This window comes from Sprattus sprattus (assembly GCF_963457725.1).
Source record: "Sprattus sprattus genome assembly, chromosome: 17".
NCBI classification, from domain to species: domain Eukaryota; kingdom Metazoa; phylum Chordata; class Actinopteri; order Clupeiformes; family Clupeidae; genus Sprattus; species Sprattus sprattus.
The window spans coordinates 12303270-12330769 of NC_137915.1; the positions used below are offsets into that span (position 1 = coordinate 12303270).

The window sequence follows — 27500 nt, forward strand, 5'->3', positions numbered from 1 at the left end:
ACAGAGAGACCCCATGTTATTATGAGCAGAGAGACCCCATGTTATTATGAGCGGAGATACCCCCTGTTATTATGAGCGGAGAGACCCCATGTTATTATGAGCGGAGAGACCCCTTGTTATTATGAGCGGAGGTACCCCATGTTATTATGAGCGGAGAGACCCTATGTTATTATAAACAGAGAGACCACATGTTATTATGAGCGGAGAGACCCCATGTTATTATGAGCGGAGATACCCCATGTTATTATGAGCGGAGAGACCCAGTGTTATTATGAGCGGAGAGACCCCATGTTATTATAAACAGAGAGACCACATGTTATTATGAGCGGAGAGACCCCATGTTATTATGAGCGGAGATACCCCCTGTTATTATGAGCGGAGAGACCCCATGTTATTATGAGCGGAGAGACCCCATGTTATTATGAGCGGAGAGACCCCATGTTATTATAAACAGAGAGACCACATGTTATTATGAGCGGAGAGACCCCATGTTATTATGAGCGGAGATACCCCATGTTATTATGAGCGGAGAGACCCAGTGTTATTATGAGCGGAGAGACCCCATGTGAGTCAACAAGCAAAGCTGTCAGATCACATGTTGGAGAACTAATATAGTCCAGAGAAGGACACCACTTTAGGAGGTCAGGACATCGGTTGATACAACACACCCAGATCTTTTATTATACATCCGGAAACTATGCAGCTCCCATTCTCTGTGATCCTCTGTAGTTTCTTGTAAGTTCCTGAACCATGGCGAGAAGCCTTCTGTTGTGGTCAGGTTTGGCACCCTGAGAACTTCCTCCCGCGTAGCACTTCCTGTCTGTGTGCCTTAGTGTGTCTGACTCACGCTATGTGTCTGTGTTTACTCACAAGTTTAACGCCCTCGTAAGGAACACACGTTCTTAAGGAACACACTCTCACAGATGCATGGAGCCTATTAGGACCCAAGAGAGCCCAAAAATGTCAAAGTTGCAAAAAACCTCCCGAGTGATCGCCAGCTCTATCAAAACCATGTGAAGTTGAACACCATGGATGGTTCACTTTGACTGCGCAACACAAGTATGTCAAGCATTTGAGGACTGTCCCAGTTACAGTTTTTTCCTATCGATTTCGGTCATGTACCCATACCATGGTCACTTTTCCCTATCACTTAACACAGTGGGCTTTAGAGACACACACCTCTGCATATCTGTTAACCTTTGGTGCAAAATGCACTACAACAACCACACCACAACCAATGCTGCCATAACTTAACACATGTTTCCTCTCAGAACACAATGACCTAAAAAACACTAACATCTTGAAGCATTGCCAATTGCATATATAAAATGTTGCTGTGTCCTCCAGTTTAGCATAGATTTCCTGTAGTGTTGCATTGAAAAAAGAGAAAAAACACAGACAAACACTTCTTTGGACTACAGTAAAACAATTTGTAATATGACAGTAAACAAATAATTCTAAAATGCTGAAATATGTCAATCCAAGCCAAGAATCTGCTGACAGTGTTCATATGTCGGTTTCCCTCACACAATAGATGTCACAATTGACAAGTGCTGTAAATGTACTTTACTGTATTTGCAAATACAGTAAATTACAGTTTTTTCCTATCGTTTTCGGTCACGTACCCATACCATGGTCACTTTTCCCTATCACTTAACACAGTGGGCTTTAGAGACACACACCTCTGCATATCTGTTAACCTTTGGTGCAAAATGCACTACAACAACCACACCACAACAAATGCTGCCATAACTTAACACATGTTTCCTCTCAGAACACAATGACCTAAAAAACACTAACATCTTGAAGCATTGCCAATTGCATATAAAATGTTGCTGTGTCCTCCAGTTTGGCATATATTTCCTGTAGTGTTGCGCTGAAAAAAAGAGTAAGTAACTACAGTAGTAACTACAGTAATACAGTTTGTAATATTACAGTATGACAATCCAAGCCAAGTATCTGCTGACAGTGTTCATATGTCGGTTTACCCTTCCACAAAAGATGTCACAATTGAGTGTGGTAAATGTACTGCAATTGTAAATACAGTAAATAAGTGTTTTATGAGAAACTGAGAATAACAATTTTCAGTTTTTGTAATGCAAATTACATACAGTAAGTACGTAATATATGATCCAGAAACAAATCACAAACACAAAAGTTTTTTTCACTGTGCTTTACTTTTTGGAGATGTAATATTTACAGTATTACATGGTCGATGACAGTTGCTCTGATTTCATCAGATACAACTGTCCTTGCTGCTGCTCCTCTTCCTCTTCCTCTTCCTCCTACTCCACCTTCACCTCCACCTCCACCTCCACCTCCGCCTCCACCTCCGCCTCCGCCTCCACCTCCGCCTCTCCCTCCGCCTCTGCCTCTGCCTCTGCCTCTGCCTCTTGCTGCATCCATTTTCCTATACCAACTACGTAAAGAAGTCCAAAGCAAATGCCAAAGATGGCCCTTTTTGTATATGTGGCAACGAGGCACAAATTAAAAAACACCTGGGTAGGTCTTTAGCTGAAATGACAACCAGGTGTTTTGCATTGCAAAACTTATCCTCTGTTTTTTGTACAGATCATTGTATGTAGTGTTGCTTTTACGTAAAAAAAGTAATTCCATGCCAATTCACCAAGAACTATGGTGCACGGGGGGGAAAAAATCTAAATAATTACTGTAAAATAAAATAAATAAACTATGAACTAAATAATTTTTCTTATTCAAACATATAACTTCATTTGTCTGTCCAAATGCAGCATCTTTCCATCTACAGTGATCTAAATTACTGATAAGTTAGGTTTTGAACAGAAAGTTAACTGTTTTGAACAGAGTACGTAAACATTGGTAAAATATGCTGTTGTTCCACAGCGTTTTGCTGGTAGTGAACATTGACTGGGACAGGTATCCATGAAATTTGGAAGAAGGCGTCATTGCCAGCATTTGTATCTAAGCATAGGGGCAAGTAACCACAGTTTGGTTCACATGGTCTACTGGTATGCTCACTGTGTGAAGTGTTTAGGGAATGTGAACATGGTTTAGGTAAATTGCCTAAAACGATAGGAAAAAACTGTAAAAGTGCATTTCTAAGATAAGCATGTAGCCTGGAATCTTTCTTTCACAAAACAAACCCAAACACCCATTGATACAACAGCCAGCTGGTTGGGGTGGTGCTGTTTCATAACACTATGATAGGACCTTTATGTCCTATCTCACATTCTGATATCATTTAGAGAAAGAGACAGAGAGGCACACACTGCCACTGATGTGTGTGTGTGTGTGTGTGTGTGTGTGTGTGTGTGTGTGTGTGCGTGTGCGTGTGTGTGTGTGGGTGTGGGTGTGTTTGTGTGTGTGTGTGTGTGTGTGTGTGTGTGATCTGATTTCTTGTATCTGTTTATGTATATGTGTGGCATATGTTCTGATTTCCTGTCCTGTATGTAACGACTGCCTTGGTAATATAAATACCTATTTGTCATGCCAATAAAGGCAATAAAGAATTTGAATTTGAATTTGAATTTGAATTTGAGAGATGACAGAGAGAGAGAGAGAGAGAAGATCTTTTCCTTGATAATTGCTTACAGATGCATGCTTTTTGAATGCTGTGGCGGCAGAGATATATACATTATTATATATGTATTATGCCAATAAAAGCTTTGGAAACAGAAATAAAAAAATATAGGGAGGGTGACAGAGGGATGGAAAGAACTACAGAGATGGAGAAAAAGGAAGAGAGAGTGACAGAAATAACTAGAGAAGGGGGAGAGAGAGAACTAGAGAGGCGGAGAGAGAGGGAGCGGGAGAGAGGCAGAGATCGAGAGAGAGAGGGAGTGATAGAGAGGCAGAAATGGAGAGAGAGGGAGAGTGAGGGAGAGAGACAGAGAGGGGAGATAGAGATGGAGAGAGAGAGAGAGCAAGAGAGAGAAAACTCCTCTGGTTAGTCTCATGTCCAGTTGATTGCCTGGAGCCTCTCCAGTCCAAACCTAGAGAGCCAGACGAGACGAGACGAGACCCTCAAAGCAAGAGAGACATCCAGACGTTCCTGTTGCCGTAGTGCACTCCCCTGACTCAGTCCAGGCGCCTCTGAGACACGTTACAGACCCCCTCGGCTCAGCACTTAGTGCCCTGCACCCCGCAACCCGCACCCCCCCTCTGCCCCCACATCCCCCACCCCCCGCCCCCCGACCCTGTGGTCGTGACATCTCTAGCGATCGCCCAGAACCACCAGCGACTTTAGCACGTCTCCCGATGCTCAGGAGAGAGGGGGGGGGGGGGGGGGGGGCTGAATCGATCGAATGCTGATGAAAGGAAGGCGCTTTGGATCAGGCAGAGCTGGAGGAGGACGATGGTTGTGCTGAGATGAAAGGCCGGTGTAATGATTACGGCGTCTGCCTGTAATGATGACATTTTCCCAGGGAGCATAAACAGATGATAATGTGCTTTTATGGAAATGGCCGCCACTTCTGTGAGGGTTACAAGCCAGCCTCAGATATGCTCCACAATGGCCGCAGTGTCATTTGGTACTCCCATGTGCTAGTACATGAAGGCCATTGTTCTTCTGCCGTGGCTTTACTTGAAAGGAGAAAGTGGTGTTTGTGTTTGTGTGTGTGTGTGTGTGTGTGTGTGTGTGTGTGGGTGTGTGAAGTGTGTGTGTGTGTGTGTGTGTGTGTGTGTGTGTGTGTGTGTGTGTGTGTGTGTGTGTGTGTGTGTGGAGTGTGTGTGTGTGTGTGTGTGACAGAGCAATATAGAGTGCAGGGGGTCGAATGGTGTGAGGTTTTTTTAAATACACATGTGGCATGTGTGTGTGTGTGTGTGTGTGTGTGTGTGTCATCAAAGTCTTGTTTTGTTAAAGTTAGTCATGAAGAAACACACTACTGACAAAGCTTTTAAGTTGCACAGAAATCTATTCTCATGCACCCGAATTGCTCAACAGAGCCAGTCCTCTTGAAAGGCAGCTGTGATTTGATTCTTCTTTGTTGTTTCTAGACCATGAGTTTTTATTTACACAGACCACGAGAGCCAGTAGTCCTGAACTGATGGGGTTGTGAAGGGAAAAGATTAGTCTCAGCCTTGCCTTGCTGCGCAGGGAGACTGATGAACATGTGTAGATTGTGCTATGCATACAACACCAGCTCCATTAACTCTGTGCTCAGGAAACACATGGGTTGGGGGGTTACCTGCCTGTATGCTGCTCGGGCTGAAGCATAATCTGCATGAATTAAATAATAATCTGTCATACATATCTGGGGGATATCATCAGTTAATCCTAAATCCAGCCAGGATGAGGATGCTTCTGCCGGAGAGATTGGAGAGACCCTCTTTATAGCTACTGAATCTGATGAAAAGCTCACTTATGCCCTGTCTCTCTCTTTCTTTTTGAATGCGTGTGTGTGTGTGTGTGTGTGTGTGTGTGCACTTCACAGATCCCGCGTGCTGCCAACATGCTGCCGAACTCTTTCAGTGTAGGGAAGGATGCGAACAGGTAAGGCAAACCCCCCCTCCGCACACACACACACACACACACACACACACACACACACACACACACACACACACACACACACACACATATACACACACATACACACACACACACACACACACGCACACATGCACACACACACACACACATACAGTATATACACTCACATGCACACACACGTCAGAAGGTTTGTACAGTGCTCAGTAGGTCTGGTACTACCGCAAAAGCATAATGTCAGTGTGCCACTGAATGCATTTTAACCAATTAAAGCACAAACAATATTTTTAAAATACTGTTGGTTCTCATAAGTTTCCTCCTAATGGCACACACTCCTGCCAGAGCAGAGAGGCCCTCGTGGGTAAGGACTGAGACCAAATCAATTAGGGGAAGGCTGTAGATTTTCTCAGTGGGTTTTGAAGTTTGTTGAATCGAACAGCTCTATTTCTGGGCCTCCCTTTCATGTGAGGAGCAGGTGACAGCACACCTCCACCCCTCCCTTCTCCCTCTCCCTCCCTCCCTCTCTCTCTCTCTCTCTCTCCACTTCTCCTCTCTTTCTCCCTCTGTCCTCCCATCTCCCCCTCCCTCCCTATTTTTCTCTCTTTCTCTCTCAGTTACCCTCCTTGGTTATCTCTTTCTCTTCCCCTCCTCCTCTCTCCCCCTTTCCTCTCTGCCCCCCCTCTCTCTCTGTCCCTCTCTTCCACATTGCTCTTACTTCCAAAGGAGGAAGAATGTGGCCATGCATAAGCAGACATTGAGAGAGGCGTCTGTCTTCTGTGCTCTCTGACACTGAGGACATGAAAGAGACATCTGAAAGCTTGCCTTGCCTTTTTTCTTCTCCCTTTCTCATTCTTAAGCAAAAATCAAAAACGGTTTTGTGGCCACCATCCCCCTCAAAAAAAAGGAAAAAAAAACTTCACACACTGACTCACATATACATACAAGTAAATGTCCCATTAAGATTGTAGCCAGGGTCCCCCAAAACAAGCCGCCAACAGCAACCCCCCCCCCCCCCCCCCTCAGTACACCTGCCAAACAGAAAGAAGAGAGAAAGACTGCCAAAGCAAGACGGAGTTGGACTGAGAAGAGGAGAGATAGAGAGAGACTCTCACACACACACACACACACACACACACACACACACACACACACACACACACACACACACACACACACACACACACACACACACACACACACACACACACACACACATTGATGCAGAGAAAGAGGGAGAACACAACACACACACACATACAGACACACACTCATACACACACACATGCACACACAGTGATGCAGAGAAAGAGGGAAAACACAACACACCCACGTACACACACACAAACAAACACACACACACACACAGAAATATGAAGAACACAGAGGGAGAATACATCACGCACACATACACCCACTCACCCACACGCACACACACACACACACACACACACTCACACACACACACACACACACACACACACACACACATACACACACACACACACACACACACACACACACACACACACACACACACACACACACACACACACACACAGTGATGCAGAGAGAGAGGGACACAGAGGGAGTGCACAGGCCTGAATAGAGGGAGTGTGTAAGCAGGTCAGTGTGTATCAGTAGAAGAGAGTAGGGGGTAAGGAGAAGCGCTAGGATAAGGGGATAAAGGAGTCTGTATTAACGCTGACATTTCAGAACAGCCAGGGAGTGAACAAGAGACGCAAGCAGAGAGGAGGGAGTGAGTGAAGGCTTGTGTGGAGCACAATGAGAGGTATGAGGAGGAAGAAGGGATGCAAGAGAGAAAGGAGGAAAGAGAGTAATGCTAAGAGAGGGAGAGAGATAAAAAGAGAGAGAGGGAGGGATGCCACAGGCTTGTGTGGAGTACCATAAGACGTACAGAGAGAGAGGAAGGAAGAGAGATACATACAGAGAGGGAGGGAGGGAGGGAGGAAGGGAGGAGAGACGTGCCGCAGGCTTGTGTAGAGTAATCGCCCTGTCATTTCTCCCCCAAAGCGCGGCTTCTCCTTTGATGAGCCGAGGCCCCTGGGCCCTGAAAGGGAAAAGCTCTGCCGCGTTGCCTCAGATGTGCTCTCTGGCAAACGCCATTTATTTACTTCTCAAAGAGAGGGAGAGAGAGTGTGAGAGAGAGAGAGAGAGAGAGAGAGAAAGACAGATGGAGAGACACAGAGAGAAAGAGACAGAGAGACAGAAAAGAAAAAGAGAGAAAGAGGAAAGTTTTTCTAAATGGAGTGGACAGGTCATTCTTTCTTCAAGGCTGGGGCGGTTCTTTCGCCGCTGCTTTGCGGATTCCCTTTGATTTAACGCCAGAAAATCAGTTTTTGTTTCAGAGGTGCATGTGTGAGTGTGTGTGTGTGTGTGTGTGTGTGTGTGTGTGTGTGTTTGTGTGTGTATGTGTGTGTATGTGTGTGTGTGTTTGTGTGTGTGTGTGTGTGTGTGTTTGTGTGTGTGTGTGTATGTTTGTGTGTGTGTGTGTGTGTGTGTGTGTCGCCCTTGCCTTGCCTAATGAAGTCTGCTTATACCCTGAAACACTACTTTCAAACTCTTAGCTTCATCACTAGACGCTATATAACACTACGCTCACAGTCAGAAAAATGTACAAATAACACACGGCGTCCTGCTGTCAAATTATGTTAATTTAGCAGACAGCTCACAGCTATAGTACTAATTACTCCAAGCCCCATTGCTATGGAATATCAGGCATTACAGTGTTAAGTGACCTTGGACCTGTATTATTATCTTCAGTGTTAATGTCACATTGTAATCATCTTTGAAGTTGTTCATGCTGACCAGGGGAACATTTGGAATGTGAGGTGTCATAAATGTATCCTTACACAAAACGAGTAACAAGGATTTGATTCAGACCGAGAATTGGGGTATGACAGTGAAGGACTGAGAAGCTGCTCGCTGTTTTAGAAAGTGACAGTAAAAATAGAATATCATTTTATTTCTGCAAGTTCCTTTCAGCCTGGAGCTCTGGGCATAGTGAGAAGAACTGCTATTTCTTTGCAGAAATGTCTCTGCTAGCTATTCAGAACATTCGGCACTCAAAATGCGAAATAATTAGAAACTTGAAATTTGTGTGTGTAGATATGTGTGTGTGTGTGTGTGTGTGTGTGTGTTTGTGTGTGTGTGTGTGTGTGTGTGTGTGTGTGTGTGTTTGTGTGTGTGTGTTTGTGTGTGTGTGTGTGTGTGTGTGTGTGTGTGTGTGTGTGTGTCTGCATGTGTGTGTGTGTGTGTGTGTGTGTTTGTGTTTGTGACTGCATGTGTTTGTGTGTGTGTGTGTAGAGCAGACCCCATGAAATTACTCATAACTTTGTTGCATACTGTCATCAAGAACAGTTTGCCGCTTTAGAAGTCCGTGAGAATGTCTTAGAGACTTAATCAACAAATGTTAATGGCATCCCTTCAACCCGTCAAGTCATACTGATTTTCCCCTTGCCATGCAGACAACTTTTGAAACCATTTACCACGCATGAGAATGTTGTCTCAATGGCAACAGTTATTATAATGACCATCTCAAGTGCCTCTACACACCCTAACACACAACTCTCTCTCTGTTTAAGCTTGCAACCATCAGAAGCGAATCACGTCTGAAGCACTTCCTACAACGACTGCCAAGTTACTGCCCGGAATCTATGGTAAGCACAAACGCAGCATTATACTTGCAAGCCTTTCGGTCGGCTATTAAAAAAAATGCACTCACACACATACACACAAAAACAGGAAGTACCTCACAGATGCTGAGCCGTCCGATGCTGGACTGCATTCTCACCTGATGAAGTCAAAGCGTGTCAAAACATCCAAGCAGGAAGCCAGTCCTCGTTCTGTACGAACAAATCGCTAATGACAAACCACGAGCGGCGAAGCTCGAGGCCTTTATAGCAGCCTTTATAACAGCCTTTATAACAGCCTTTATAACGGCCCTCTCATTAGCCCATTCAGGTGAGCCGTATTCTAGTTGGACCCATCCAGACTAGAAGTCATCTGCTCAACGGTATCCCGCCAGATTTTTGGAATCTCTTTACTGTAAATGATGATATGGAACAATGAATTTGCCTTGATGGGCGTATATATCACATTTAAATATTCTCTAATATTTTAGTGTGCCCTGTTTCATTTTTGGAATCGCTTTCAGCTCTTCAACATGCTAATCGACTTCAATGTATTCCAGTGTATTTAAAAAAAAATCTCTTTACATCATGTTGTCAGACACGATTTAGTGTCTGTGACATCTTGTTTTGTTCTCATTCTGCTAGTGTCTGTGTAGACTCATTAAACCTGAGGTGTGGTGGTTTTGGCGGTTATACTGAAGATGCTGTTCCCCTTTGGGAATACCCTCATCTTTTTCTTTTGTTGGGGTGCTTCAGTTTTTTGTGTCAACTGTGAACTTCACAGATGACGATGATGATGATGAGGTAGCTGCTCAGCTAGAGTCTGTGTCAGTCCTGCGATCCTGTCTGAGGCGTTGTACATCGCTGAAGCTGTTGTTTTCTGTTTATCTGTCTGTTGTGCTGAATTAGTTTCGTTTTTTGAAATGGTAACTGCCCTTCAGATGATGCTAGTGCTGTTGCTGCTGCTGCTGCTGCTGCTGCTGATGATGATGATGATGATGATGATGAATATGCTGTGTGACGGCAGCTCCTCTGTTCCCATGCCAGCGGGGCGTGAGGGCAGGTTGGTGTGACGTCTGCCACTGACCTCACAGCAACTCCTGTTTATTTGGTTGATTATCTGTTGTAAGCCGGGTGGCTTTGGTAGAACACACATCCCAGCCTCTCAACAGCGCTCTCTGCGTCACAGGCTCACCCGGGCTGCACATGGCGGACATGTCTGCCTTATTAATCCACAGAGACGCAACCGCAAGACCTCTGTGAGCTCAGCAACGCCTTTTATTGCGTTCGCCACATTCATATATTGGTAATACATTTTTAATTAAGGCCGAGTTATATTGACTCGAACTCTGGAACCTTCTGCGATGTTCCACCACCTCCTCAGATACCAGAGCAGAGCAAGCATTTCTCAGAGTAGTGTATCACAAATTCCAGCTCCCAATGCCAGATGGGTTCTTTTACTCAGAGAACCAATATGCTCGAGTTATTGGCATCACAGAATGTGAGGGAATAATTGTTTTTCAACTCATCTATCTCATTTAAACATCACACACAGCCAGCCACGCTGAGAAGTCAGAAGAAGAAAAAAAAACGCTGGCAAAAAGCTCTGCAGAGTTTCACAAAGGCTTTTAAATAATAACTGTGCATGCAGCGCTGACATCAAAGCCTTTCTTTTAGGCAAAGTGTTCTGTGTTTACTACGTGTGATTTGAAGAAATGAGTTTATAAAAATGGATAGGCATCGGGCGGCTTTGAACTGTTGCTTAGCGGAGCTTAAATCAAACATCAGTGAGAGCGAGCGATAGAAACGCAGGAGAAGCTATCGATCGTCAGAGGCATATTACGCACTGGAAGAAAGCCACAGCGGCCCTCAAATATCACAAATCGCTTTTCATCTGCGCTGCAACTGCTGCCGATGGACCTGACATGTTGGTGTTGGAGCTTATCTATGGATCACTTTGTTGTGTTAACCTCTCTCTCTTTCTCTATCCCCCTTTCTTTCATTTTCTCTCACCCCTCTCTGTCTCTTCCTTTCTTTATCTCACCTCTCTCTCCCTGTCTGTCTCTGCCTTGATCTCCCCTCACCCTCTTAATCTCTCTGTCTCTCTCTCTCTTTCCCTCTGTCTCTCTCTTTCCTACAGAATGAGCTTTGGACCTGCATCAATTCATCCTTACCAGGTAAGATGCTGGGCCAGTGATGTGTTGTGTGTGATGGATAGTGCAAACTCCACCTGTCTGCCCTCCGTCTGTACCTGTCTGGGAGGAACAGGAGAACTTTAGATCAGCCTCCCCAGGCGTAATGCTGTCCAGATGAAGGGTCTGGCTGCTCTTACCAAACTTGCTATGCCCATTTAAGTACAAGGCTGCCAGTTCAAACTCAGTGCATTGTATTTGTCAAATGAGGAAGGTGTTCTTTACGTAAGCTGAGATGGTATCAGGGGAGCGTTTGCATGCACTCTCTATTGTTCCATGGTGGTTAGATACTTCACAGCATCAAAAAGAACAAATACATTTTGATATATTTGTTTTTGGAAAATGAGAAACACAAATATAATTACTTTAATGTTTTTTAGGCTATCATCTTCAGATAAAGGTCCATGTTGTAGAACCAGGACTGATAAAGATTGATAAAGGCTCTAATTATAAACAGCAAAGAACCCACATGTGTAGGAGTGTATTTACAGTAAAGTACAGTTTGGAATGGAAGCCTCTGCTGTAAGTGTTGACAGTGTGATGACAGTGAACTTCCTGTCTGGAATAATCAGACCTGTCACATTTGTACTAGACCAGACCAGACCAGACCAGGTCAGGGGTCACCTTCTCTCTGGGGTTCTAGGGACTCATGTTTTAATGTTCTTACTGTGTTTGGTGACAGGAACGTCACGGAAGCCAGAGGGCTGGGTTGGTCTGGGCTGCTGTGAGCTGGCCATTTCACCTGAGTGCCGGCGCGAGTGCAAACAGGTGAGAGCGCATCGACATAGATATTTACATTTATTCATCTGACACACGCTTTTATCCAAAGCCATTTACAGTTGAGGAATACCAGTGAAGCTCCAGTGCCTTAGGAGACCTGTTGAGAGGAAACACAGGGTAAAGAGCTAGTTGTAGTCAGCCTTACAGAGGTACCATAGACAGCAGTGAGGGGAAACACAGAGTAAAGTGCTAGTTATAGTCAGCCTTACAGACGTAGCTACCATACACTGTAAACCTGAACAAGTTCAGAGAACTCAAAACTTTTGACGTAACCGATTACATAAGACAATTTGAGTACATATATTTTTTTTTTAAGTAAACTTAACTCAAAAATTATACATCGGCTATACTGATTTTTTTTTGTTATCATTTTCATAATTTTTGAGTTCTCTGAACTCATATCATTCCAAAATCGTAAAGGATTTAGCCTCTTCATGTTTGTGTTTCTCTGGGTCTTTCGCAAACTAGTTATTACGCCCTTACAAGTTTTTGAAAGGGTATCTTCCTTACGTTCCAACTTCTTGCACAAGCTCTTACTTTCGAGCAAACTGTTATTGGTCGACCGCCTTCCCAGCGTTGCCAATGCATTTACGTTTACATCTACATCTGTGATTTAGCAGGCGCTTTTATCCAAAGCGATTTACAAGGAATTTTGCATTTATAGATCAGGAGCAGTTTAGGGGTTCAAACTTATACACTTGGTAAGGAGGAGTGGGGAATCGAACTAGCAACCTTCTAACCTCTGGATTACTAAACGACTCCTCTACCTTCAGTCTGCTGTCTCCTTCTCTCATCACAAGAGCTTTGCAATGGTGTTCTCAACGACGTTGATGACGTCAGATACTAACATTGTTTGAGTTATCAGGCAATGTTAACTCAAACAAATACATTCCAATACAATTAAAACGTCTGCACTTGCTCAGAAAACTAATACATTTTAAGTTGGGTCAACTAAATACCAGGTTTTAAGTACTGAATACATAATGTTAATGAGTTAGTAGAACTGTCTGGGTTTACAGTGTAGACAGCGGTGAGGGGAAACACAGACTAATGTGCTAGTTATAGTCAGCCTTACAGAGGTACCATAGACAGCAGTGAGAGGAAACACAGGGTAAAGTGCTAGTTGTAGTCAGCCTAACAGAGGTACCATAGACAGCAGTGAGGGGAAACACAGAGTAGAGTGCTAGTTGTAGTCAGCCTAACAGAGGTACCATAGACAGCAGTGAGGGGAAACACAGAGTAGAGTGCTAGTTGTAGTCAGCCTTACAGAGGTACCATAGACAGCAGTGAGGGGAAACACAGAGTAGAGTGCTAGTTGTAGTCAGCCTAACAGAGGTACCATAGACAGCAGTGAGGGGAAACACAGAGTAGAGTGCTAGTTGTAGTCAGCCTTACAGAGGTACCATAGACAGCAGTGAGGGGAAGTGCACGGGAAGTGCACATGAAGTGCGGGAGGGTTAGGAGTGTCAGGGCACCTGTACCTGCCAACAGATCAGCAAACTCCAGTCGGATCACAACAGGGCCACAACCATCCCAGAGTTTGTGTGTGTGTGTGTGTGTGTGTGTGTGTGTGTGTGTGTGTGTGTGTGTGTGTGTGTGTGTGTGTGTCCAAACCCTTTCCGAAGTTAGCTGTTAGAACGGTTATGGTTTCAGAAACATCTCACTGCCACTCTGTACTGCTGTGGAGGAAATTAATAACGCAACCTACACGTGGGTGCAAGTGTGTGTGAGTGTGTTTGCGTGTGCACATGTGTGGGTGTGTTACATTAATGTGTTGACATGTGTGTCTTTTGTTGTCCTTTTTCTGCAGGCATCTTCTAAAAATGACATCACAAAAGTATGCAAGAAGGACACAGAGGTGAGATATACACAATGGCTCAGTTCTGGAGCCTCTTTGCGTTTCTACTGCAGACTGAAAACCTGAACTATTTTTTAACTGGAGAAACCAACCGCCCAAGGGGGCTTTCAAGACATATGGCAGAAGACTGGGGTCAGATAAATAGACTTTAAACACTTTCAATAAAAGAAGGGAATAAAAATCATTCAGTGAACTCAATAACCTTCTCCTTCAGTTCTTAGCTGGTCCCCATGCATGGGGTTATCATAGTATGATCTGTCGCCATATCCATGAAAGACTCTCGCTAGAGACGCTTGCCTCTCATTTCTTTCACTTGTTTATCTCAACTTTTAAGGCTTTATTTATTTGCTGGGGTGTCTCCATGACGACATGCGAATCGAGATGTATTTGTCTTTATTCCACTCTTTTGAGGACACACCTCCCTCTTCAAAATCTGACTTAATTTCCTGTTAAGGCCAGCCCCCTTAGGGGAACAGTCATTTCTCCAATCTGATTGGATCGCAGATTCTAGAGCTCTTCACTGCAGAGTTGAGCTCAACAAGCTGTGAGGTCAACATTTAAATTAGAGTCGGTTAGGAACCCAGCTGCACGACAACTAGCCACCCCCCCCCCCCCCCCTCACCCTCCTGCCCTCCCTCCCTCTCCTCATACTTTCCTTTAATCCTCATAACCTCTTCAAACCAAAGCAAGCAATCAAACCAACAACAAAGCAAGCAAACAAACAAACAAACAAACAAGTCCATCAGTGGGGCATCGTGTTTGCTCAGGAGAGGCCTCCCCTCTGGCTCCGAGGCCTTATTTCTCCTTTCATCTCGCGGCTGTCTCCATTCTTCTCGAGAGCTTTTTGATCGAATGCCACCAGTGCCAAGACGTGCGGAGAGATTGGCCTCCTCCTCTCGCCTTTTATGTTTGTGGCTTTAGAGCGGTGAGGGGTGTTTGTGCAGGAGCGCTGTCTTGCTGTCTGTCAGGGAGTGACGAGATGGAGATCTGGGAGGGAGGGAGGGATGAGTTTGTGAAAAGAGATGAAATCATCCCACCCCCCCTGAACTCAGCCTGCATTTACATTCCTAGTAAAAAAGATCAAAGTTTCCTTCACTACCTGATTAAAGGTTTATGATAGAGTTTTACCAGACGGTGGGCTATGGTTGCCAACAAATGTTTCTATAATTAAGTAGTGATCATAGATGTGGATATTTATTGGGTTCTTACTCCTCAGCATCTATTGTGTGATAATATGAATGGGAACCTGTTTTCAGTTGGTCCAGATGTTCAGGGCAACAATCAAGCCAATACAACTGCAGTCTTCACCACAGTTACTTTGAAATCTACGAGACAGTACTGTTGAGGAATCAGGCTTGTTTGGTATTTTGTTCTCTTGAATCATTTTGCAACAAAATGTCGTTTAATTGTATTTCTGATTTTCTTTATTGCAGAAACCGCTCTACAAATGTATCACCAAAAATGAAAGTAAGTTTTGAAAAAAAAAAGCACTCCACGCATCAAATGCTTTTGAAAGACATGACATGTTTGCATGGTCCTGTACTTAATTAATTAGCCTACACTTAGTTATTAAGCCTTCATATACAGAAAAATAGTCAACATTGTAAAAATACAAGGAATTTGTCCTTGTGTGCCAACACACATGTATGAAATGTATCATACTAAACAGGCCAGATAAGTACACTGACTATTTACATATATTCAAGACACATAAAACTAAGGAAAGGTTTTAAAAATAAGAATATGAAAAATAAATGAAGGACAAAAATAAGAATACTGTCAATGGAGTATAAAGAGAGTATAAATGGAGCCAATGTGACAAAGAGTGTTGAGTATGTGAATGTGTACTCAGGAAGAAACATAAGTAATTAGAATCTTTGTTATATGTGCATTGAGCTGAACTGGGGTCCACATCAAAGTTACTCAGTGGACCTTTAAGTTCACATTCATAGGAGATGTCAGAGAGAGATGGTATGGCCCTGCCCTGAGCTGAACTAGGGTCCACATCAAAGTTACTCAGTGGACCTTTAAGTTCACATACACAGGAGAGCAACACATCAGAGAGAGGGGTGTGATGTAGCCTTGCATTGAGCCATGTGCTGATTAAACCTCAACCTCAGGCGGATTGCAGGGGTCAGACACGGAGCTGAGCCTCATGACCTGATGACAATAACACCCTCTTTACAATAGTGTCAGCTCTCTGACCCCACGACCCCATGAAAGGTCACCCATACCCCCCCCCCCCCCCCTTTGCCTGACGAGTGGAGTGTATGTGCCCGCGGGGTGAGGGGTCATGCCCTGCGTCTGACCAGACATTATTTCATCTGTGGCTGGACTGAACTGAACAGGGCTGGGCTAGCCAGCGGAATGAAACCCTTGTTTGTATTCAACGCTGAAGGCTGCGGCGGATGGGGAGAAACGGTGCCCTGCAGACAACCTTCCCACCGTGTCATGCGCCTCCTGTGAACTCGGCCGAAATCAGATTTGACAGACGACCACACTCCTGCCTCAGGGCCAAGCTTACAGCGGGAGAGAAAGAGGGGGTGGGATAGGGAGATAGATAAATGGATAGAGAGAGAGAGGGCACTCCTGTCTTTCGGGAGATGATGATAGAATTAGAGACGTTTGCTTTAAGCCTTCTATTTGTTATCTGTTTTGAGAGTGCTGTGTAGACAAAGTGTGCGATTTTGCTCATTTGGAAGCACTCTGTTAAAAGATATGCTTGGACAACGTAATGCTGTAGATATCACGTAAATACCAGCTTTCATGTCCATAGAGTAAGACTCAATTGGCACCTGAGTTTTGTTTTTATTCATGTATTCCTGTTTTCCTGTGTGTGTGTGTGTGTGTGTGTGTGTGTGTGTGTGTGTGTGTGTGTGTGTGTGTGTGTGTGTGTGTGTGTGTGTGTGTGTGTGTGTGTGTGTGTGTGTGTGTGTGCGTGTGTGTGTGTGTGTGTGTGTGTGTGTTTGTGCGTCTCCCCAGTGGGCTCGCTGTGCTGTAGCTATGCGGGCAGACACACTAACTGCCGTGAGTACTGCCAGGCCATCTTCCGCACGGACGCCTCTCCCAGCACCTCGCAGATCAAAGCCGTGGAGGACTACTGCCAGACCGTCAGCCCCCAGCTCATCAGCTGCGTCAGTAACTACACCAAATCCTACCCCACCAAGACCCCCATCGACAGTGAGTGGCACAGACAGTGTTCTAACTTCATCACAAAGCCACAGAAGGGAGCTCTCACACCCTTCCCTAATTTCCCTCTGGATCAAAAAGTATCCATCTATCTATCTATCTATCTTGTTTGATGATAAAACATAGGAACCCAGTCTGATGAGACAGATGCTTCTGTAAGTCAAATGTCCAGTCCAGTCTGGGCATTAGTGCGCCAGTTATGTCTCTCATTCCTGCTTATTAGTGACCTTACTTTCCAACTGTAGATGAATGGAAATGTGTCTCATCTGTCCATGTGCTACAGGCCTGTGGACCTATACCCTACCTGTCAATGTGTGTGTCTCACCTGTTGCACTTGTCCTCAGCTGTGCTATAGGCCCGTGTACCTGTACCCTACCTTTTAATGCCTGTGTGTCTCACCTGTCCTCTCTGTTGCTACAGGCCTGTGTACCTGTACCCTACCTGGTGATGAGTGTGTGTCTCACCTGTCCTCAGCTGTGCTACAGTCCTGTGTACCTGTACTCTACCTGATGAGTGTGTGTGTCTCATTTGTCTTCGCCTGTCCTCAACTGTGCCGCAGGTCTGTACTGCTGCGACCGTGCAGAGGAGGCTCACTGCCAGTCTTCTTGTAAGCACATCCTGCGCACCATGACGACGGAGCACGAGATCATGGAGGGGCTCATCAAGGAGTGCCGCAGTCAGCCCCTCCCCCAGGACCCGCTCTGGCAGTGTTTCCTAGGCAACGCCAACCCCCCGCCCCCAGACCCCGAGCCCCACCCACAGAAGATAGACTGGGCCAAGCTCCACTGCTGTGCCAAAGCAAATACCTCAGACTGCAGGTAACTGCAACACAGCCTGTAGATGACTGTAGCGAACTGCAACACAGCCTGTAGATGACTGTAGCGAACTGCAACATAGCCTGTAGATGACTGTAGCGAACTGCAACATAGCGTGTAGATGACTGTAGCGAACTGCAACACAGCGTGTAGATGACTGTAGCGAACTGCAACACAGCGTGTAGATGACTGTAGCGAACTGCAACACAGCGTGTAGATGACTGTAGCGAACTGCAACACAGTGTGTAGATGACTGTAGCGAACTGCAGCACAGCGTGTAGATGACTGTAGCGAACTGCAACACAGCGTGTAGATGACTGCAGCGAACTGTAAATTGAATATACTGGGAAGATGTTAGGGAGAAAGGATGTCATACTGTGATTTATAAAATAAGACTATAAATTGTTTCAAGACCACATTGTGCAGGTCTGTAAGACAGAAAGGACTCTTGATCGAGGTTATATTTACAACCTACATTTCATCATGCTGGTTGTGTCGGTATGAGCATGCTGTACCTGTGTCTTTGCTACCTTTCACGGACCTTTACCACTTGATGACCTTGTTGTTGTTTTCCCCTTTCTTTTCAAACGTTTTGTTTGTGGATGTTTGACCTTTGACCTCTGTGTGACCTCCACAGGGGCATGTGTCAGGAGATCAGCACCAACTGGGGCACGCAGACGTGGCAGGAGTTCGACCAGGTGTGCGAGTACAACCTCGTAGAGACCGACCTCATCACCTGCCTGGCCGATGTCAGAGAGCCGTGCCAGCTCGGCTGCAACGACCTGGCCTACTGCACCAACTTTAACAACAGGTAACACACCTTGCCTACCTGACACCTTCAACAACAGGTTACACACCTGGCCTACCGCACAACTTTTAACAACAGCTAACACACCTGGCCTATTGCACCAACTTCAGCACCAGGTAACACACTGGGTTATACCGCACAACCTTCAATAGCAGGTAACACACCTGGCATTCTAACCTCAATCACAGGTTACACACCTGACTTATTGCACCAAACTCAGCAACAGGCAACTGACCCTCTTAGAGATGTGTTTTGTTAACCCACCGATTATTTTACAATTTTTCCCACTTACTTCCAGAAAATAGTACACTCCAAGTGTGGTGAAAGTAAAATATATAATGATACTAACAAGGTTGTTAGATTTCTACACTTTTCATTGATAGAAATTAGGTTTTCAATATTAATAGCAGTGTCCACAGTGATTGGGTCGTTGTGCAGTTGTTCATATTGGCTATCGCCATTTTGTCATAAAGGATTCAGAACCAAAAATCTGTTTTAAAATGGGATTGTCGGCCAAGATGGTATCAAATTTGAAATCCTTTGACGAGAAATCACAAATTATAGCGTGTGAAAGAATACTTCGATGTGATGCTTGGACTGTAGATAGCAATTGCTTAAGCACCTCTCAACGCATACTTACATTTTGTAACAGCTCACGTTGTAGCGCCAGTGTAAATACGAACCGGACTGTCCCCAGCAGAGCTGTGTGATTTGTTGTCATGAGTGTTAAAAGTGAGGTTAAAGAGCCACAGAGACCTGTGGTTTAACTGCAGGCCTCTTCTCATCTGTGCTTTTGTTTCTGGGATGGCGGGCCCCCTTTATAGGCCTAAGGCATTCCCATAAGCCTTTGCCAGGCCAGCAGAGATTGGAATGAGGTTCAACCTTTTGCATAACTGACAGTTAATTTATGAGAGTAGTTATTTTGTGTGTTTTTTGACATGCTTCTCAGTCAATACATAGTGGGGTAATGAAACATTGCGTTCAGGCTTTAGGGCCGATGCGATGTTACCACTAATTGAGGCTCTTAGAGTCGAGGTCTCTGCTGAGCACAATGAGCTGTTGACTTTGGGGCCCCCTGATAGTCGGTGGTTAGTGGCTTGTAGATGAGGCTTGATTGTTGAAGCAACCATAGGAGCTAGTGAATGAGAGATCGATAGACACAGAGAGTGTTTTCCAGCAGTGTTGTCCTCCACACACACAGGGCTGTTGACCTCAGCAACAGGTTTCTGCTGCGTCCAAGCTTGGTTGGACGCCAATCCCACGGCGACCACGATCAAAGCGCGGGTAAGAAACACAACACGGCTCACCAATCTTTTACCCCGTGGAGCCAAACCACCATTAAATCAACTGCTATTTGCTTTTGTGGGAACTGAGGAACAGTGACAATGTTTCCAGGGGGAAGATGGAAAAAAGCGGACTACCAGGGGAGCAGTCTGGTTAGTGTGGTCAGAGCCTCGGATTTAAACCTCATTTTGCCATAATGTCAGGGCATTTAAAGTTCATTACACTCGTTTTCACCACCCACCTCCCGCTGGTAGGGAAAAGCATTTTTAGTAAATGGTGTCCTCGCAGTCACATGATACCATTCTTGGGAGACCTGTGGCAGCACTGCTCCTAGCGATGCTCCTGGCGCTACTCTTAGTGCTGATTCTAGCGCTGCTCCTAGCAATGCTTTTAGCGATGCTCCTAGTGCTGCTCTAAGCGCTGCTCTTTGCGATGCTCCTAGCGATGCTAAGGACAGGGGTTAAGATCCCAGATCGCAGAATTGTCTGGAATGGAGAGGTACAAGACCATGGCCAAATGTGTTTTGAAGTCTGCAAGTATCTGGATAGTCGTCTGGATAGTCTTCATAAAATGTGAAGGCATTCACTCAACCCCTTTAAAATGCGACATTTCTATGATAGTCAATTTGCTATTATAATTTCTCGAGGATTTTGGACGTGGGACTCTCAAAGTTGAAACAAAACGTCATGGGATATCTTCCATTATTGAGATTTCCCAAATCTCTCTGATCAAAGTACCCTCCCATACAACTTCTGCCCCTGGCCCTAATCATGGCCCTGATCTGGCCCTGATCTGGCCCTGGCCTGGCCTGAGTCTGACCTGATCCCTCACAGAGTTAGATGCATTGTGGGAGGATTGGATTCTGCATGCCATCTCCAGCATATAGTCTATACATGTAACTATTCCCAGACATCAGACAACCTTTGTATGATCCACTGGGGCCTGTAGGAGAGTTTCTCAGTGGCTTTTTCCAAACTGCTCTGCAAGGAGTAATTGGACACGATCCCAACTATTCCATGTATTATTTTCATTAGAGGAGGAGGAGGAGGAGGAGGAGTAGGGGTAATAGTCCTGCTTTAGATGGTGGCATGGCTGCCTCCTCCATGTCGGCCCGGGACCCTGGAGGTCAGGCAAACAAACATTGGGGCCACTCTCTCTTTGAAGGACTCCCGGGGACGTCAGCGCCGGTCTGGCTCCCCCGCCAATTTCAAAAGCTGTTGCGTCCAGCACCGCAGGGCTCTTCGACCCAACCAGCAGCTCAGATGCAAACAGTCACCCAGAGGGGACCGGACTTTAGGCCCACCTGGTGGGTTGTGTACCTGCCTCGGCTCAAAAACCAGCAGGACGCCCTGCTGACCCATGTACACTGGTACCGAGGGATAAATAAATAAGCCTCTCTCAAGTCCCCCGCCGTTAAACCGCCCATATGTCAACTCCAATATCTGGGGATGGACTTCCATTTAAGGCTGTGAGGGAGAAAGCCTCCATTTCCTGGGTTTGCAGTGAGTAATGTAATGAAGTAATCTGTAGGAACACACCATGGTTTGTCTCAAGCTCTCTGCTTGCGGCTCCACTCTAACGTAAGCTGTCAAGAAGCATTTCCAGAAGTTCATCTCAGATTTACATGTAGATTAGAGTTTATTCATTCAATTTGGCGCTTTTATTTTAAGCAAATTACATTACAGTGCAGATGTAGCTTTTCATTTGAATATGCACATTTACATTTTAGTTTGCATTCCTTCATTTAACAGACACATTTATCCAAAGTAAATATAATGTAACATACTTACAATATATAGCATACATTTTCATCTGTATTTGTGGTCCATGGGTTGTCTTTCCAACGCTACTTTGCATGAAAGCTACTAAAGTATCCTGCTCTAGAGCTTGTAACGTTAAATTGGAATTAGAATCCTGACTCTGTAGTACCCATTTCTATTGCCTGCATTAATGAAGTGAAGGTGAAGAAAACAAAGAATGGCCTCAGAGAGGGCTATGATTCTCCGTCAGGCGATCCAAGACCAGCTCTCTCTGCCTCAGATGCATGGATCCCCTTGGGGATTCAGACATCACAAACAGTCCAGAGACAGACAGACAGACAGACAGACAGACAGACAGACTGTGCCTCAGTGTGCAACTGCATCCAAAAAACACTCCCACCTTCGAACCACCCGCCACCCAATCTTAACGCCAGCAGTCGGCCACTAGTCCCGCCTGCACTGCGCTCTCTCTCTCTCTCTCTCTCACTGAAGACTGATGAAAGGCACTTCCTCCCGTGAATCATTACCCCCCCCTCCTCCCCACCCTCCCCACGCCCCCGGGATTACTATGGAGGCCTCCACAGCCACGGCTCATGAAGGCAGCAGGCGGTTTCTGTAGCGTGTTTTGTGTTTGGTGTTTCTCCAGGGAGCACATGGGATGCGACATGAGCCTGTTCTGTTCCGCAGCTCGGCTCAGACAGACTTTCAGACGTGGAGGGCAGGGGGAAATGTGTTTCCAGTTACAGCTGCAGGAAGAGAAAACCTCTTGTTGTGAATCTGTATGCTATTTTCTCCATCTGTGTCAAAGAAAAAATACTTTTTCGTCCAATTTTATTTGTGTTATACTGTGGCCTCAGGCTTCCTTGTGGCCTTTCAAGAGCAGGACTTGTGTAATTAGATATTATGGTGCAGTGTTTGTAAGAGGGACATCCTTTCAGTCCTCTGTCCAGCAATTGTCTTATGGAGTATTTCAGACTGATTAAAACATTATGCGATGACAGCTGCAGATGTTTATGTTTAGACTGATGTAAAGTAGACAAACAGCAGTGTGCATTTTTTCATGTTTTGTTATAGAAATCCCCTGTTTTTAATAGTGCTGATAATTAAGCATATTATAAAATACGCTGGTTTACCCCCTAATTTTGTTTGTTTGCTTTTTCCTTCTCTTGTCATCATGGAAAAGAATATAAAATACATTTTAATGAATTTAATACACGTTTATGATTTGATATCACGATATCACAATATCACTTTGAGCACATATCTGTAGGTACTTGCCTGGATAGTCTATACCCAAATAGGCTACAAATCTCCCTTCTGTAAATTCGAAAGAAGCTCCTGTTTAACTGCTTGTGTGTTTGTGTGTCTGTGTGTGTGTGTGTGTGTCTGTGTGTGTGTGTGTGTGGGTGTGTGTGTGTGTGTGTGTCTGTGTGTGTGTGTGTGTGTGTGTGTGTTTGTCATCACACCACAGGCCCACTGAGCTGTTCCGTAGCTGCAATGTCCAGTCAGACCAGGGTGCCATGAACGACATCAAGCTGTGGTCCAACGGCACCATCAAGATGCCCTTCATGAACATCCCCGTGCTGGACATCAGGAAGTGCCGGCCGGACATGTGGAAGGCCGTGGCCTGCGCCCTGCAGATCAAGCCCTGCTCTGGCAAGTCCCGTGGCAGCATCATCTGCAGGTGAGAGAGCGATAACGCAGGGAGGTCCTAACTCTAGCTAGGACCCAGTCCCTGTTTAGTGCTGATCCTACCGAGATGTGGGTGATCTCGCCAGAGTTTGGTGTGGATCTGTTTAGAATTAGAATTTTGAATTTTGAATTTTGAATTTTGAATTTTGAAAATATAGAATATAGAAATTTAGAATAAAGTTTTAGAACTTTATTGTCCCACATTTGGGCTTCCTCCTGTGAGGTATGAGGTAGAAGGAATAAGTGAAATTAGTATTTCCAACATCAACAGTATTTGCCTATTGCTACCAACAACCCAGTGTAATTTTATAACAAGCACCTTGTGACTGACTGGTAGGCTTATTACCTGGAAGCTGGTGTATTTCTATGGAAGTTTGGAGTTTAGTCATGAACTCGTTCTGGGCAGAAATGATTCATTACTTGTTATGTTACACACTAATTTGTATATTTTTGGTTGATGAGCTTCATACAGGTATTCTGTTTAAGGTAGAACTGCAAACTTAAATGTTCCACTCTATCCTCAGCATTAGTGTTTTTGAGTCACGTGTGGAGACTTTCAATCCTTTTGGCCCTGCCTCAACACGCTACGGGTTTTGTGTTTTTCTTTGGGCATGACTCACAAACCTGCGGTCGCATTTAGCGACCATCAAAGCTGTTCTAACTTGGAACAAAAACATGCACTTAGAAAGATCCAAATCTCTCAGAGCACGCCTCCAGGAAGCCGTAGCAGCCTTGTTTATTTTCTCAAGTCGTGGGATTGGACATGGAGAAGGAGTGGTAATTGGTCACATGTCAGTACCACCCCTCTGTCTGGGATGATGTTGTTTAGGTTGTCACACAGGATCATCCACCTGACAGGGCTGTGCACTGACAGCACAGACCTTTGACAGAGACTGGTGTGTACACTGACATGCACATGCACTCACACAGATACAGTATGCACACACAGTTACATACACACGCACACACACACACACACACACACACACACACACACACACACACACACACACACACACACATACACACAAATACACGCACGCACACACACACACACACACACAAACACTCACACCCTTGTAGTGTTCCTCTGGGATCATGCACATCAACACACAAACAAGCACCCACACACACAACCACACTTGTGTGTCCTGTGGTTTTGTAGCTCAGGCTGTGGGGTATTGAATGCTCACGCACTGCTTCTTCCTGGCTCTCTGATAAACTTAGACAGGCACAGACAAAAGTTAGTAAATGATGAGGAACAGTGAAACACACACACACACAAAGATACACATTCACGTGTGTTATGTTAGGTGTGTAATGCTCCAGCTGGTCTTCCAACCCTTGCGTGTGTATATCTTGGTAGCATCCTCAGCTTGTTTTGCTGAGGACAGCGTGAGGATAGCGTTCAGGATAGCGTGAGGCCTGTGTTGAACAAATGTGACACTGAAGGATTTGTCAGCGTAGCCTTCAAGCTGATCTGTCAGGGGATTTTGAGCGATCACAGGAAGGATCACGCGAGGAGGGAGTCTGATTCGCAGCGCATGGCTGGAATTATTGTTATTTCAACTCCGTGTTGTGGTCAGGCAAACAAATGAATGCGCATATTTGTGTCAGTGTGGGTACACGCAGACTAAGGCTGCCAGAAGATCAGGAAATTGCACCCAAGGATCACTTCAGAGACAAGCTCAGAGAATTCCACTTATTGGACCGGCGGCACTTGAAAACAATTCAGCATGACAGTAAAGTGACTGGTGACATTACAAGCTTGGGAGACGAGGTCCAGCCCAGTTCTTGCCCAGATCAGATGGACGTCAACATCGGGGGCTCTTCCTGAAGAATGCCACAGACAGCAGGACGTTTGTCTTTCATCTCCCTCTCCCCTCTGTCTGGGGCAATAGACATAAGGAAGCGACACTATATGCCTGTCTGGGCCACTGCGTGGTCAAGAGACTCGTACTGTCTATGGTGCCGTAAACAGGCTGGGTTTCTGAATGCTCAGCCCCAGCTGACCCAGAGGACAGGGGCCACGTCTCCTGCGTAAACACACACAGATGTCGGTCATCCAGCTTTTTTGGGGGCGTTTTATAATATTATTTTTCCAACCACAGTCAACAGTAATCAGCAGCTTATGGACATAGCTCATGCTGCTGACTGCCAGAGAGGACACTGACACAGGGCCGACTTTACTCAGGGCTCAGTTCTAATCATTTCAGCATGTTGTGGAAATAGTCCTATTGTTTTAATATTTCTGTTATTTCATCTGTCTGAAGAAGTCTGCTCCTCTATTTTTTTAAATTGTAGGTGAACGTGCTAACTAAAAATTACCTTTATACTGGATGTTCATTATGGTTCATTCAATAGAGTCAATCATGTTATTGTGTACTATTGTAATAATATTTTCTATTCTATTTTATTTTGTATTTATTAAATTTCTATACTTATACTTCATTTCATCTCTGTTTACTCATCTGCTGTTTCTCTCTCCTTTTCTGCCCATTAGGTCGGACTGTGTGGACATTCTGACCCAGTGTGGTGATCGGAAGCGGTTCGGGGAAGGACAGTCGCCCGACCGCATCTGTGACCTCCTATCTCCATCTGACGACCCTGAGCGCTGCATCCCTCTGGAAAAATACCTGAGTAGGTACCACAAGGACCGAGCGCATACTGCGTGTACCGTGGCAACTAGCACTACATGGGTTATGGAGTTCATACTCCTCATAGTTTTGAAACGTGTTTGGATCCAAGACAAGAGTCATAATGTGGGATAACAGTGTATAAAAACAACAGTTCATGTAAATAATGATCCAAGTTTGTTTATATTATACATCAGAAAACTGTCATGGTGTCGAAAAGAAAGTGTGATGCGAACAGCAATGCTGTCTTTCTGATGGATGAATATCGTAGAATTGCCGTGCATGCTGTGAAGGTAATCTGAAAGAGGATGGTTTCATTGGTTATTCTAGAGCCAAGTTCCCTTGGCAACGTCTTTGAGGAAGTCATCCACCCCTGCAACCCCAACCCGTGTCCTAGCAACCACCTGTGCGAGGTCAATCGCAAGGGCTGCCATGCTACGCAGGACTGCCTGCCTTACCTGTGTGTGCAAGGTAACTTGTATGTGTGAGTGTGTGTGTGTGTCTGTGTTTGTGAGGGAGTATTTGTAGCTGGAAAATAATAAGGCCTATAAGGAAATATTGACTGGAAATTTCCAGCTATGATGTGGATGTATAATTGGAAAGCAGTTTGGACTTGACTAACGTGTGTGTGTGTGTGTGTGTTTTTGTATGTTTACCTCATTCTCCAGTTATGATGTGTATTGGAAAGCAGGTCAGACTGTATGAATGATGAAATGGTGTGACTTAACTAGTCACTTACTTACTAACTACTGCTTCTGGCTCAGTATATTTGGAGTGTCAGTCATCATGGAGTTAGAAAAGAAAACACTCACTCTCTGTGTGTGTGTGTGTGTGTGTGTGTGTGTGTGTGTGTGTGTGTGTGTGTGTGTGTGTGTGTGTGGGTGTGTGTGTGTGTGTGTGTGTGTGTGTGTGTGTGTGTGTGTGTGTGTGTGTGTGTCTACCACAGGCTGTAAACTGGGCGAGGCCTCTGAGTTCCTGGTGCATATGGACACGCGTATCCAGGTCCCGGCGCAGAACGCAGGAGTGGGCTGCTATGACGTGTGCACCTGCGGCCCTAGTGGACGCCTGGAGAACTGCGCCTCCATGCCCTGCATCGACACCGGGAAGAAGTGTATCGTGGGAGGCCACAAAAAGGGTAAGTTAGCAGTGCTCCAGACCACCAGGAATCACACACACAGCAGACAGGAGTGTGTTTACATCGCTGGAGGAAGTTTAAGTTGTAAACTTTGCTTCTGCATATTAATGTAATGTGCCACAGTAAACCTCCCTGTCTGCGGGTATGTGGGGTTGGGATACTCACCATAACATCTTTCATTCAAGCTCTGTAAGTACACAAACGCTTGGAAAAGAATGCAAGGACATCACCTCT

General features: G+C 45.2%; 1 protein-coding gene across 1 annotated transcript in view; it reads left to right on the plus strand.

Moving 5' to 3' along the window:
* reck (reversion-inducing-cysteine-rich protein with kazal motifs) overlaps positions 1 to 27500 on the plus strand; it is a 57977-nt gene that overhangs the window by 12712 nt on the left and 17765 nt on the right. The window contains exons 2-14 of the mRNA XM_080854713.1: positions 5412 to 5470; positions 9070 to 9144; positions 11258 to 11294; positions 11992 to 12077; positions 13900 to 13947; positions 15381 to 15414; positions 16930 to 17127; positions 17696 to 17954; positions 18589 to 18762; positions 23275 to 23487; positions 25999 to 26135; positions 26462 to 26602; positions 27078 to 27266. Of these exons, the coding sequence (XP_080710839.1) occupies positions 5412 to 5470; positions 9070 to 9144; positions 11258 to 11294; positions 11992 to 12077; positions 13900 to 13947; positions 15381 to 15414; positions 16930 to 17127; positions 17696 to 17954; positions 18589 to 18762; positions 23275 to 23487; positions 25999 to 26135; positions 26462 to 26602; positions 27078 to 27266 (1650 nt within the window). The remainder of the gene's footprint in view (positions 1 to 5411; positions 5471 to 9069; positions 9145 to 11257; positions 11295 to 11991; positions 12078 to 13899; positions 13948 to 15380; positions 15415 to 16929; positions 17128 to 17695; positions 17955 to 18588; positions 18763 to 23274; positions 23488 to 25998; positions 26136 to 26461; positions 26603 to 27077; positions 27267 to 27500) is intronic.